The 14,056-nt window shown below is 40.9% G+C and overlaps 1 protein-coding gene across 3 annotated transcripts in view; it reads left to right on the top strand.

Annotated features, from left to right (window-relative positions):
- Nucleotides 1-6,383: 6,383 nt before the first annotated feature.
- ATF6 (activating transcription factor 6) overlaps nucleotides 6,384-14,056 on the top strand; it is a 200,119-nt gene continuing 192,446 nt past the window's right edge. For all 3 annotated transcript variants that reach the window (XM_081825257.1, XM_081825256.1, XM_081825255.1), the window contains exon 1: nucleotides 6,384-6,542. In XM_081825257.1, the coding sequence (XP_081681383.1) occupies nucleotides 6,491-6,542 (52 nt within the window). In that variant the 5' untranslated portion in view covers nucleotides 6,384-6,490. The remainder of the gene's footprint in view (nucleotides 6,543-14,056) is intronic.

Genomic DNA, 14,056 nt, shown 5'->3' with positions numbered 1-14,056 from the left:
TCTCTCTCTCAAATAAATAAAATTAAAAAAAAAAAAAGTTGAGTAGAGAGAGTTTTGTATGGCTATCACACTGTAGCATCTAGCGCAGAGAAAATTACATAGATTTTATCTGAATTTGCAATTGTCAATTCAGTAAATATTAACTGAGCACCTATTATGTGCACAATTCTAGGTGACACACTGAACAAACTAGATAAAACCCCTCTCTTTTTTTCAAGATTTTATTTATTCATGAGAGACAGGCAGATGCAGATGGAGAAGCAGGCTCCCTGAGGAGCAGGAAGCCCAATGCAGGACTTGATCCCAGGACCCTGGGATCACAACCCGAGCCAAAGGCAGACGCTTCGTCGACTAAGCCACCCAGGTGTCCCAAAACCCATCTTGCAATTTATATTCTAGCTGAGAGAGAGAGACAAGATACTTTTTTCTTTTTTTCAAGATTTTATTTATTAGAGAGCACACACGAGCTGGGGGGGTGGGGCAGAGGGAGAGGGAGAAGCAGACTCCACTGAGCAGGGAGCCCCGAGTGGGCTCCATCCTAGGACCCTGGGATCATGACCTGAGCCAAAGGCAGATGCTTAACTGACTAAGCCACTCAGGCGCCCTGATAAGATACCTTTTTTGAAAGATAATTGGTATTTGCCAGTGGAAAATGAGTTTGGGGAGATTGACTTTTCTTTATGTAAATTTTGAAATTTTGTGAAACATCCACTAAGCAAAAATTCCCAATTTATTTATTTATTTATTTTTTAAGATTTTTTTTTTATTTATTTGACAGAGAGAGATACAGCGAGAGAGGGAACACAAGCAGCGGGAGTGGGAGAGGGAGAAGCAGGCTTCCCGCGGAGCAGGGAGCCTGATGCGGGGCTCGATCCCAGGACCCTGGGACCATGACCTGAGCCGAAGGCAGACGCTTAACGACTGAGCCACCCAGGCGCCCCCAAAAATTCCCAATTTAAAGTCCATTAATGTTTTTCTTGGTAAATAGTAAATAGAAATGGTAAATAGAAAATCCATTATGCCTTTATTCTCAAGAAGAAACTAACAGGTGGAACCCTTTTTAATATTTAAGAACATCAACTTACAACATGTAGTTTTACACATTTGTCCAAAATAGCGATATGAACTTTATTTCATAGGTGGTGTTTCACGTGCAGTTAAAATAGTACTGAAGTAGAAGTCAGACTGGAATCTGATCATTCTGGCTCCCCCTGTCTCTAGCTGCCCAGGTCTTTTGAAAGTTGAGGGTCAGGTTTCTCCTTCATGAAGTGGGATTAATATATGTTCTATCGCTCTGCCCTCCTAATAGGGTTGTTTTATTTTTTTTAAAAGATTTTATTTATTTATTTGAGAGAGAATGAGATAGAGAGAGAGAGCATGAGAGTGGGGAGGGTCAGAGGGAGAAGCAGACTCCCTGCTGAGCAGGGAGCCCGACGCGGGACTTCGATCCCGGTACTCCAGGATCATGACCTGAGCCGAAGGCAGTCGCTTAACCAACTGAGCCACCCAGGCGCCCCAATAGGGTTGTTTTAAAGGTCATTTGCATAAGCCTCATTCCTTGTATAAAAGGGAGATAATAATTGTATCCAATCCGGGTGGTTGTGGGGATTTTAGTGATACGATGCAGGTACGGAAACTAACCAGCAGCATTCAACACTCTTCCTTAAAATAGCTGCAATTTATTGAGAATTTACCATGTGCTAGTCACTATGCTAAGCATTTAATGTGTACTATATAATTTAATACTCCCCCAAATCCTATGAGATAGATTCCCATTTTACAGGTGAAACTGAGGCGTAGAAAGATTAAGTCACTTCATCAACGTTATATTGCTAGCAAATGGTTGAACCTAGATTAGAATCAAGATTTGGCTTATTCCAAAATCTGAGCTTTTAATTCTGTATTCTAGTGTTTGAGTTCACTGTTTAGGGTGATAGAGAAGATGTCATACTGCAAATGTTAGATTGTAAAATATAATAGCACTGATGAAATGCAATTTTTAACCAAGTTGTAAATTCACTGGTCAGGTACCCCACCAACACTTGCAGAATTCTGTGAGTGCAAATTGAGGCCCAGATACTATTTGTCTTAGTGTTTGAAATTTATAAATCAAGCTACCAAACTATTAAATAAAATGTGTTATTCTCTTTTCTTGATAAAAATACCTTTCATAAAGACCTGGGAGACAAGGTTTGAGTTTAAAATTCTCTGACTTTATGGAGTTCCCTGACAAAACATGGCAATGCAGGGACAGTTGGCCCCCGACCTACAGAGCAACCTACAGAGTTGGCCCCTTTCCTCACCCCTGGGTTTGTTCTTACGCCTGGTGCATATGTATACGTGAACTTCCCACCTCGCATTTCTAAGCTTAGTCTATGCTCCTGGCATACAGCATTGGCACAGTTCACCCTTAGGAAGTAGGAGGCCCGAGCAAGCTTTAGAAGCAGGCATGGAGCTATTTGGGCATGAGAAGCATGTCTAGAAGAGGCATGTCTTCTGGTTGGGCATATCCCCTTGGCACCATGGATTCTCACCCTGTGGGAAGAGACACTGCCAGATGCCAGAGTAGAGTCCTCTGAAGTGTGGATCTAGGCAAGGCCCTCCTTTAGGTCTCCAGGCAAAACTCTCTCTCCAATTTCATTTCTCTTCCAAGGGTTTAAGTTGAAAGCAAATGAATAAATTAAAGAAGATTCATTAACATTTGACATTTATCATTAAAAAAAAAAAAGCACAGTAACTAGAATGGAAGGAGTATATGACCAGAGTGTGCATAAAAACTATAATAACCACAGCAAATTTCTTGATGAAAAATGAAATTTTCCTTGCATTAAAAAACTACAGGAAAACCTTATCAATAGTAACTTTTTAAAACTTTCAAAGTTGGGAACAAGTTAAAAGATGTATACTCACGCATCTACCTTCAGTGTGGCACTAGAGGTCCTGGCTATTGCAATAAAATAAGAAGGGGAAAAGGTTTAAGCCTTAGGAAAAAAACAGAATTCACTGATAAATCTCGACATCTATAAAAGTGGGGTATTTAGAAATTATGTGCCTCCTTGTATGATGCAAAGAAGTTCCTAAGAAGTATTCCTGCAAAAACAAATGAAACAAAAACCATCTAATCAAGTTTACATCTAACTGGCAGTTTACAGGAACAAATCACCATGAAGACACAAACAGCAGAATCACAAAGTGGGAAATTCTACAGGACAAACGACAGATTCTTTAACAAACAGCATGGGGTGACACGTGGAAGAGGGGACTGTCCCATGAACCAAATGCAACCCGATGATCCTGATTTGAGCAAACCAACTGTAGAAAGGCATTTTGGGGAGAAAATTGAATGTGGAATGGGTATTAGATGATATTAAGGAATTATTGTTGGTGGGTATCATAATAGTATTGTAGTTAAGTTTTTTTTAAAAATTGAAAAAAGCTTTGTCAGGATACATATTGAAGTATTGAAATAACATGATATCTGGGATTTGCTTTAAAACAAGGGATGGGGTGCCTAGGTGGCTCAGTCGGTTAAGTGTCTGACTCTTGATTTCAGCTCAGGTCATGATCTCAGGGTCATGGGATCCAACCCTGCGTCAGGCTCCACCCTCAGTGCTGTGTGTGCTGGAGATTCTCTCTCCCTCTCCCTCTGCCCCTCCCCCTGCTTATGCTCTCTCTCTCTCTCTCGATAAGTAATAAATAAATAAATAAAATAAATAAATAAATAAATAAATAAATAAATAAATAAATAAATAAAATCTTTAAAAAAAATTTTTTTAAAAACACTCCAGGGGAAAAAAACAAACCAAAACAAAAAATAAAATTGTTGTGGGAGAGTGGGTAGATAAAACAAGAATGGCAAATTGTTGAAGTCGGGTGCTAAGACAAGAGCATCGATTAGCTTCTCTTTTGTGTTTGTTTGAAATTTTCCACATTAAAGGTTAATTTTAAAAAGGTTACAATGTTAAAATAAATTTTAAAATGTTAGTGTTTGCATGCAAGTTTTTCTACGTAGAAAATCCTAGAGAATTCAGACAAAATATTACAGTCACAGAATTCAGCAAGGTTTTTGGATACAAGATTGCTGTATAAAAATCAATAGTGTTACTACACCCCAGCAATAACCAGATTGGTGGGGGGAAGAATGTGAAAAGCAGCTCTATAAAAATATGGAAGGAAAATAAAAAAGAAAATCTCTATGACCTCAGGAGAGGGAAGGATTTCTTAAGCAAGTTACAAATAGCACAGATCATAAACAGGAGATTGGTAAATTTGACTACATTGAAATTAAAACCTAAAAGACAAAACCCCATAAACAAAAGACAATTGCAATTTGGGAGAAGGTATTTGCAACATATGTATCTGTTAAATGAATAGAGTAGGCTAGCTAAAGATGTAGGTGTCATTGAGAGAAAGAAAATGCAATGGCAAATTTTGTAAGAATAGGCAATTCACAGAAGAGTAAGTAAGGTTTAATAAACACGAAAAGATGCACCATCTCTTTAATTGTCAGGGAAATGTAAATTATGGTCATACCCTTCACAGGGGCAAAAAATGTAAGAGTGACCAAATCTAGTGTTGGTGAGAATGTGGAGCAAAGAACTCATCACTGCTAGCAAGGATGTAAAATGGTATAATTTGGCAAATTTAACATTCCTACTCTATGACCCACTATATATCTTAAAGACATTCTTGCTTATATGCACAGAGACTCATACAAGGCTATTAACAGTAAAAATTTGAAATAATCCAAATGTCCATTAGTAGGGAAATAAATTGTAAGATATATATGTAAATATATATATATATATGTATTTTCAAGGAAATACCATGTAACAGTTAAAGCATGAGTAGATCCTCAAAAAGTAATGTTGAATAAGAAAAAAAGTGATTTGAAAAAAAAATAAAAGTGATTTGGAGAACGAGTATGACATGTTTATGTAAATTTAAAAACGCAACACTAGATGTATGTAATAGAAGTCTATGTGGAGGGAGGGAAATGAAGCAGAGGGAAAAGCAGACTTCGGTTTTACCTGTAATATTTAATTTCTTATATTATGAAAAATCTGAAACAAAAATGGAAAATGTTAATATTTGTTAATCTTTGGTGATAGGTATGCAAATGCTTTTTTCATTATCTGCACTTTGGGGATAAAAATAAAAATTTCAAAAATTAAAAAAATAAAAACTGGCAAGAGTTCAGTCATGGTGATTAAAAAAAAAAGTATCTCGTGGATGCGGAATAGAAGACTTGCTGGTTTTATTTGAGTTTGTCAGTTTTGAATTTGCAGTTGAATAAGAATAGAGGTGATATATATTTCACCGTACATGAAAACTGGTTAGTTATCTGATGACAAAAGGAACCATGTCGTGTTTTGTTTTGTTTTTTCTTCTGGTTTGGGGTCCAGAGCTGTATTGAATACTGTGGATTATGCAATCTGTAGTAACCCTCCAGCCACGAGGAGTTGGGTGGATTCTGGGAAGCATTTGTTTGGTTTAGTAACCATGGAAAAGATTCCACTTGGTCCTAAAGGGATACGTGTTCTTAGGGGATTTGACACCCTCGCCGCTGAAATGCCGTAAAAAGAAATTCTATTAAGCAGCGGTCTTGAAACTGTTCTATCAAACTCAGTTCAGATTTTCAGTTGGAGTTCGTGATGTGAATTTCTTCTAAACAAAACGGAATCTTACATTTTAGCAATAAAAAGATTGGGAATTTATTGTAGGTTTGTATAGGGTAAACTCGCTGGGATTTCCACTACGAAGTGCTACGATTTAGAAACGCATTACGTAGGAGATACGTTTCAGCACGGGGAGTTCATTTCTTATATTTGCCTTGTTTAAATTTGTTTAAATAAAAGTAGGCTTTCTAGAAGTACGGTTCACAGTACTGGTGTTTACCTCAGGTACGGTGCCTGCGAAGACGTGGGTCTAACGAACGTGGAACAATAGTTGAGTTTTTCTTTCCCACACTTGTGTCTACGGGAAGAGTTTTACATTGATAGCAAGTGATTCTGAAAATTAAATCGAATTTACTTTATTGGTCTCTGATTTTGCTCTGAGATAGTTACGCTGTGGTATTAAAGATATTCAGGGAACAAGCCAGTAGGTTCGGGAGGGCTTTTACTTTTCTTTTCTTTCCTTTTTCCTTTTTAAAAAATATTATCAGTACATTTTACTTAGCCAAAGTAGTGTTTATGTGTATTTCTTTTCTTTTTTTTCCTTAAAGCAGCGGGACAGAAAGTGCCGAAAAGTCCCACAGGGAAATAGGTACTCGCCGATTTGTTTAAACGAGCTCAGTCTCCGACGCTCCTCTTTGCTGATTTGCTCAAGTTCCCCGGGCAGTGGAAGCACTTTGTCTTCACTCGGCCACCGTCCGCGGGGCGGTAGGGAGTATTTTGTCCTCCTGCCGCCGCCGTCCGGGTTATTAGTCACCGAGTTCCAGGCCGCCGGAGCGTGGAGCTTGCGGGCGCCGGCTGGCGTTGCCGGCACCATGGAGTCCCCTCTTAGCCCGGGCCTCTCTCACCGAGCCGATGAGGACTGGGGTGAGTGGCAGCTGAGAACGTGCCGGTGCCGGCCGGGGGTTCTTGCTCCTTCGCGCACTTGCGGAGACTTGTGTGGGCGAACTCTGCTCCGGGAGCCAGGGCCAGCCTGTCGCTTCCGTCCGCGGTCCTCCCTGGAAGAGTCTAGCCGAGCCGGTCGGTTTCTGCCCTGGCAACAGCGAGCGTAAAATGTTGCGTGACTGGAATTATTATCGTTTTTCAACGTTTCCGCTGGGAAAGTACTAGGCGATCATTGTGTGGGGGTGAAAAGGGCGTCGGTAAGAAGTAGAGGGCAGGATGGCTGTGACCACCCAAAAGGCTGTAAGCTGTTTTCTCAGTGTGGGATGTGGGCGGTGATTGCCGTGGAGTGTGTCTGTCCGTGTTTGTGTGAGAGAATGGGAGTGTATACAGAGATCTTCATGTCGCAGCTGCCGCTATTGATCTAGGCTGATGTCCATCTTGGCAGAGAACCAAAGCACCTTACCTTGGGCCCCTGACTACCTAGCCCTAACTCTTAAAAACTGTTGTAATCCTGACTGCCCTCCAGAAACAGCTCTAATTTTTTTTTGCTTCGTATATTTTTGTTTGGTTTTGCGGTCAGGAAGAGTGGAATGGAATGCAGTGGGAATCAGAGTGGGGAAACTTCGTCATCTAGGTGTTTAGAGGAACCTTTTATTTTTCTCTTTGTTGCGGGACTAATACTAATGCTGGTCTTGGGCTTCAGTGAGAATTTGGGATTGCATAGGTCGAGTGGGCCCTGTAGTTGAGCCTACGCCATTCACCCACTTTGGAATTGGGGGCGGGGGAGGAACCCAGACTGATGCTCATCTTTCCCCCTTGGACCATCATTCTGAGTAGCAAAGTGTAATCTCAATTCCGTTTACTGAACTGAAGTTCTCATTTGACTTTTCAAGGACAGAACTTCTCTAAAATTATGACATGAGGGATTTATTTCAGCCCTTGGTGGATTTCCTAGCTGTTGCTGGGAAAACTGTAGACTGTCAATTTCAAGTATGTTATCCTGAGCCAAATGTAGTGGTAATAGTAATTACCATTTACCTAGCACTTCATTTGTGTCAGGTGTCCTGCAAGCTTTTACATGCATTATCTTCTTAATCTTCCAACATCACTAGCAGTTATTGTTAATTTACAGATGAGAAAACTGAGGCTGAGGGAGAGTGAATGTTCAGTCTTCTAGCTAGTGAGTGGCACAAGGAGGATCAGAACCAGGTTTGTCTACCTCCAGAGCCTCTGCTCTTAGTCATTATTCTATAATGCTTTTCTTTTCTTTTTTTTTAAAAAAGATTTTATTTATTTATTTGAGAGAGAGAAGGAGAGAGAGAGAGAGCATGAGAGGGGGGAGGAGGGTCAGAGGGAGAAGCAGGCTCCCCACCGAACAGGGAGCCCAATGTGGGACTCGATCCCAGGACTCCAGGATCATGACCTGAGCCGAAGGCCGTCACTTAACCAACTGAGCCACCCAGGTGCCCCTATAATGCTTTCCTTAATTATTTCTGTAGATTGATTCTTCCCAAGATCCACCCCCTCCCAGTTATTAATAAATCTACTTTAGAGTGTCAGGTAGTTACGGTTTTTTCTCAGCTAGTCAACGGTTACATTTTCATGATATTTCTTAAACTGCAACTGTGGGGCACTTCCTCAAAGCATTATTTTGTCTTCTGATACTCAGGCTGCATTTTCCTGATTAATCTGATAAATTGAGGCGTAGTCCTAATGTTCTTTAACAGAGCATTAGGTTCTTTGTAGTTGTTTCACTGACTTAACTCAGGTATTCTGCCCTGCCCCTCCCTGAACGTGCCCATTTCCTGTTGTTTTCCAGGCTTCTCTTTTCAAACTGTTAACAATCTTCTCTTAGTTGTTCACTTTAATTCTGATTCGTTAGGTGTTCAGTAAGCAGGATAGATTTTGCAGGCGCTAAAGTGAAACGCTACTTTTTTGCTACTGTTTTTCAGTAGAATATGGCTTCTTTTTCTGGGAGTTGCCATTTTGAGTATCCAAAGACTTCACTGATTTATTTAAATTTTTTTTTTTTAATATTAGAAGGTGGCCAGTGATATTTAAAAATTCAGATTATGTAATTAGTACTTGTCACTCTAACAACTTTGAATAATTAAATAAAGTGATTAGCTCAGAACAGCCTATGGTGGGATGTGCTTTTTCCCTTTAACTTGGGTAATGAAATTTAGAGCTGTGGTCTACAAACATTTTCTGTGAAGGTCCAGATAGTAAGTATTTTAGGCTATGTGGTCCTGTGGTCTCTGTTGCAACTACTCAACTCTGCTGTTAGAATGCAGAAGCACCCATAGGCCCACAGGCAACGTAAACTGAACATGTAAATGAGTGTGGCTGTGTTCCCATACAGCTTTGTTTATGGACACTGAAATCTGAATTTCACATAATTACTTTATTTTATTTTGTTTTAAGATTTTTTAGTTATTTTTAAGTAATCTCTACACACACAACGTGGGGCTCGAACTCACAACCCTGAGATCCAAGAGTCGCATGCTGTACTGACTGAGCCAGCCAGGCGCCCCCTGGATTTCACATAATTATTTTTAATATTTAATAGGCTTTCTTTTTAGTAAAGCTTTAGATTTACAGAATAATTGAGCAGATAGTACATAGAATTCTATTTACACCCCCCCCCCCCGTCACTTTCCATATTGGTAACATCTTGCATTAATGTAGTGAATTTGTTACAGTTGATGAGCCAGTATTGATCCAGTATGATTAACTAAAATCCATAGTTTAAGATTCCTTCTGTGTTGTACATTTTGTGGGTTTTGATGAATATCTAATATCATGTATGTACAGTATCCGACAGAATAGTTTCATGTATCTAAAAAATCCCCTGTGCTGCACCTAGTCATCTCTCCCTCTCTCCTCCTGGGCCCTAAGCAACCACTGATCTTTTCACTATCTATCTAGTTTTGCCTTTTTCAGAATGTCATGTAGTTGGAATTGTTCAGTAGGTAGCTTTTTCCACTTAACAACATGAATTTAAGATCTGTCTACGATTTTTCATGGCTTGATAGCTCTTTTTTTTTTTAAAGCACTAATATTCCATTGTATGGATGTACTACAGTGTATTGGTCTCTCAGTCTGCCATAACAAAATACCATAGACTGGGTGGTTTGAACAACAGAAATTTACTTTCTGACAGTTCTGAAGGCTGGAAGTCTGAGATCAGGTGCCAGCATGGTCAAGTTCTGGTGAAGGCTCTCTTCCTGACTTGTGGATGGCTGCCTTTTCATTGTGTCTTCACAAGGCAGAGGCAGGAGAGGAAAGAGAGAGGGAGAGGAGTGAAGGGAGAGAGAGGTGGAGAGGAGGAGGGGGTGGGGAAGGCTCTCTCTGTCCCTCTGCCTGTAAGGCCACGGTCCTATCAGATTAGGGCCCCGCTCTTAAATTGTCATTTAATCTTGATTACCTCCTAAAGACCACCCTGTCTCTGGCTACAGTCACACTGGGGGGTATGGCTTCAACATATAAATTTGGGCGGACACAATTCAGTCCATAGCACAGTTTGTTTATCCATTTACATATCAAAGGATATCTTGGTTGCCTTAAAATATTGGCAGTTATATATAAAGCTGCTATGTTCATTTGCAGCTTTTTGTGTGGACATGTTTTCAGATCATTTGGGTAAATAGCAAGAAGCATAATTGCTGCATCATATGGTAAGAGCATATTTAGTTTTGAAAGGAAGTTCCAAACTGTTTTCCAAAATGGCTGTACTGTTTTGCTTTCCCATTAGCAATGAATGAATGTTCTTTCTTGTTGCTCCATATCCTCACCAGCATTTGATGTTGCCAGTGTTTGGATTTTAGCCATTCTAATAAGTGTGTGTGGTAGCTTGTTGTTGATTTTTTTGTTTGTTTTTTAGATTTGTTTATTTGAGAGAGAGAGCGTGTGTGTGCACGTGCGTGAGTGGGGGCGGGGGGAGAGAGAGAATCTTCAGCAGACTCCCTTCTGAGCCCAGAGTCATGGGACTCAATCTCATGACCCGGAGATTATGACCGAAATCAAGAGTCAGTCGCCCAACTGACTGAGCCACCCAGGCACCCCACCTTGTTGGGTTTTTTGTTTGTTTGTTTTAGGATTTTATTTATTTGACAGAAAGAGCGCACAAGTAGGCAGAGTGGCAGGCAGAGGGAGAGGGAGAAGCAGGCTCCCCAGTGAGCAGGGAGCCCAATGGGAGGCTTGGTCCCAGGACCTTGGGATCATGACCTGAGCTGAAGGCAGACACTTAACTGACTGAGCCACCCAGGTGCCCCCCTCATTGTCGTTTTAATTTGCTGTTCCCTGGTAACCTATGATGTGGAGCATGTGTTCATATGCTTATTTGTCACCTGCATGTCTTTCCTCTCCTTGTCTTCTTTCCCTTCCTTCCTCCCTGTCTTGACTTTGTACAGAAACAATCTTTTACCACATGTAAGGTATATATACCAATATCAGAAGCTTCTATCTGCTTCTGTGGTTTCTTTTTTTGTTTGTTTGTTTAAACACATTTCTTTTTTTTCTTTTTTTTTTAAGATTTTATTTATTTATTTGACAGAGAGAGACACAGCTAGAGAGGGAACACAAGCAGGGGGAGTGGGAGAGGGAGAAGCAGGCTTCCCGCCGAGCAGGGAGCCCAATGCAGGGCTTGATCCCAGGATCCCAGGATCATGACCTGAGCCGAAGGCAGATGCTCAAGGACTGAGCCACCCAGGCGCCCCTCCGGTTTCTTTTATATCCTCAGTCTCTTCTGTAAAAGTTGGCCTTCCGGCACTGACCGCAGTCTGACTCTACTGGTGGCTGCTGTTTTCTCTGCAGGCTTGGTGAATGGCGGCCATTTTGATTCTCAAATCTTTTTTGCCATTTGGGCCTCTAAAGGTGGGATAGTCAACTTTCTTGTTTTTCACTGCTACGTTCAGCTCATTCTCCTTTCATCCTCCCTAAGAAACATCCAGTTTGAATTTCACATTGTCACAACATGCTGTGCTCTACCCATCCCTGTTACGTCTGTCACTTTTCTCCAACATTCCTTCCTTGGATGATTTCAGATACTCAGAAGTACTTTAAATATCCAGACCTCTCATTTCCTCGGCCTCCTCTCCACCAGTGATCTGGCCTTCCACCCTGTCTCAGCCATTTCCTCCCGTGATCATAAGCTGAAACCTTGTCAGTGCTGGTAACAGTCTCCGTTTCAACAGCCCCCACTCGGCCCACCACCTCCTGTCTTACCAGCTCACTCTCTTTTGCGTTCCATCAGTCCCTGTGGTCCTGCTGGGACCCTGCCATGTTTTCACTGCTCCCCATTTCCTCTGTGTCATCACTTCCCCCTTACCCAGTTCAGTTCCATGGGCACTCATTATAACTTCCCTCACTCACAGTCTCAGCACCTTGTTTCTATGTTTTGTAGTTCTCTCTTGGATGAACCACAAGCTTGGTTAAATCTAACTGATTTATGATAGTAACCTGAAACAGACCTTGAGGTGTGGCCTGGCAGATCATATTTGCCTGGTCCTCTCATTCTCCCACTTCGATGGTTGTTTTTATGAAATTTCTTCTCTCTTCAAACCTCTGTCACCTCCTCCCCCTTCCTTTGAATCAGAAGAGAACTTCCACAGTCTCCCATGACCTCATCTATTCACCTACCAGCATATTTACCTTCTCTTCTCTTGTTGGGAACAAATGGCTTCTCGCTGGAGCCACACGTGCTGTAGATCCCTCCTCTTTAGTCAAGAGTGTTGCTCGAGACTTCTTCCTTCTGTTCCCTGTATATCATCATTTCCCTCTATACTAGGTCATCTCTACTGGTCAATAAACGTGTAGTTGTTGCTCCTATTCAGAGTAAAGAAAAAACCCTCCAGACCCTCTTTAGATGTTACGTCTCCTCTAGCTGCTACTGTGTTTCTCTTTACAGCAGAATTCTTTTTTTTTTAATTTTTTTAAAATTTTTTAAAGATTTTATTTATTTGACAGAGAGAGATACAGCGAGAGGGAACACAAGCAGGGGGAGTGGGAGAGGGAGTAGCAGGTTTCCCGCCGAGCAGGGAGCCTGATGCGGGGCTCGATCCCAGGACCCTGGGATCATGACCTGAGCCGAAGGCAGACGCTTAACGACTGAGCCACCCAGGCGCCCCTACAGCAGAATTCTTAAGGAAAAAAATAAAAACAAACCATGTTCACTGACTACAGTTTCTCCTTATTGTCTCACCACAGCCAGGCTCCACCACTCCACCAAAGCTGCTCTAAGGTCACCCCTGATTTCCATTTTGTTAAACCTGGTGGCCATTTCTCATCTTACTAAACTGACAAGAAGTAAATGAATAAATAAATGGTCAGGTCAAGGTCAGGTGGGAAAGCTTGCTGAGCAAGTTAAAAATAATAGCTACCATAGTTTACTACTGCGAAGGGACGTCTAAATATTGGTTGTGTGAGATTGGTGAAGAGGATGTTGGAATAGGCAATAGATTTTAGAGATACTTTAGAGGTTACCAGCACCACCACTTTCTTATGGATGCTTTGGGGATTTTTGATAGATATACATTTATTAACCTACTTTCAGTTGTTTTTAAACCACAGAGAGGTTTTTGTTTAAAAACCACAGAAAATTAAAAGATCACTACAGTGATACCCTATATTCCCCCGTCTAGATTTACCAACTGTTAACATTCTGTCACATTCAGTATTACCCATACTTCCCTCCTCTTTCATCACCTGAAAGTAGGCTACAGATAATATGAAACTCCTAAACATTTCATCAGGTACCTCCCGAGAACAAGGAAATAGGTATTTTTAAACAGCGTGAATTCATACTAATACCTACAGGTCAAAGCCAGTACGACAGGGTTCTTTCTCATCTTCTTACATTATATACTTACATTTTTTTTTTCTTTCTGAGATACAGGTTTATTGGGAGAACTTATGTACAGGGAGTCCAGGGGTGCCCGACTGGACAAAGCATTCCCTGCTGGGTTACATTTCTTTTCTGTGAAAATCCTGATTCCCAATAATATCCTGTGTTTTTACAGTCTCACTTTAGCTGCTCTGTTGAAAATAGACTGAAGGGCGGGCAAGGGCAGAAGCAGAGAGAACATTTGGAGGCTAATGTAGTGATCTGAGTGAATTGCAGTAGTGGCAGTGGAGGTGATGGGGATGGTTGGATTATGGATATATACAAATACATCCACATATACAAATGTATACACACATAGATTTTTATTTTATTTTATTTTTTGAGAGAGAGAGTGCGCGTGTGAGTGGAGAGGGGCAGAGGGAGGAGAGAGAATCTCCAGCAGACTCCCCACTGAGTGAAAAGTGGATAAACCTATCTTCAGTAATTAATGTTTCGGTATTTTATTTTATTTGGAAATGATCTAGGTAGTCAACAAATATCCATCATTTAACTTATCTTAGTAAACATTAAAATTTCAAGTTACCAGAAAGATTTTGGAGGCTATTTTTTTTTTTAAAGATTTTACTTATTGATTTGAGAGAGCAAGAGCATG

The sequence above is a fragment of the Leptonychotes weddellii genome, chromosome 6 (assembly GCF_054177405.1).
Source record: "Leptonychotes weddellii isolate Sample4059 chromosome 6, ASM5417740v2, whole genome shotgun sequence".
Taxonomy (NCBI): domain Eukaryota; kingdom Metazoa; phylum Chordata; class Mammalia; order Carnivora; family Phocidae; genus Leptonychotes; species Leptonychotes weddellii.
The sequence above is the reverse complement of the archived record's forward strand: the minus strand, read 5'-3'. Positions and strand labels throughout refer to the sequence as shown.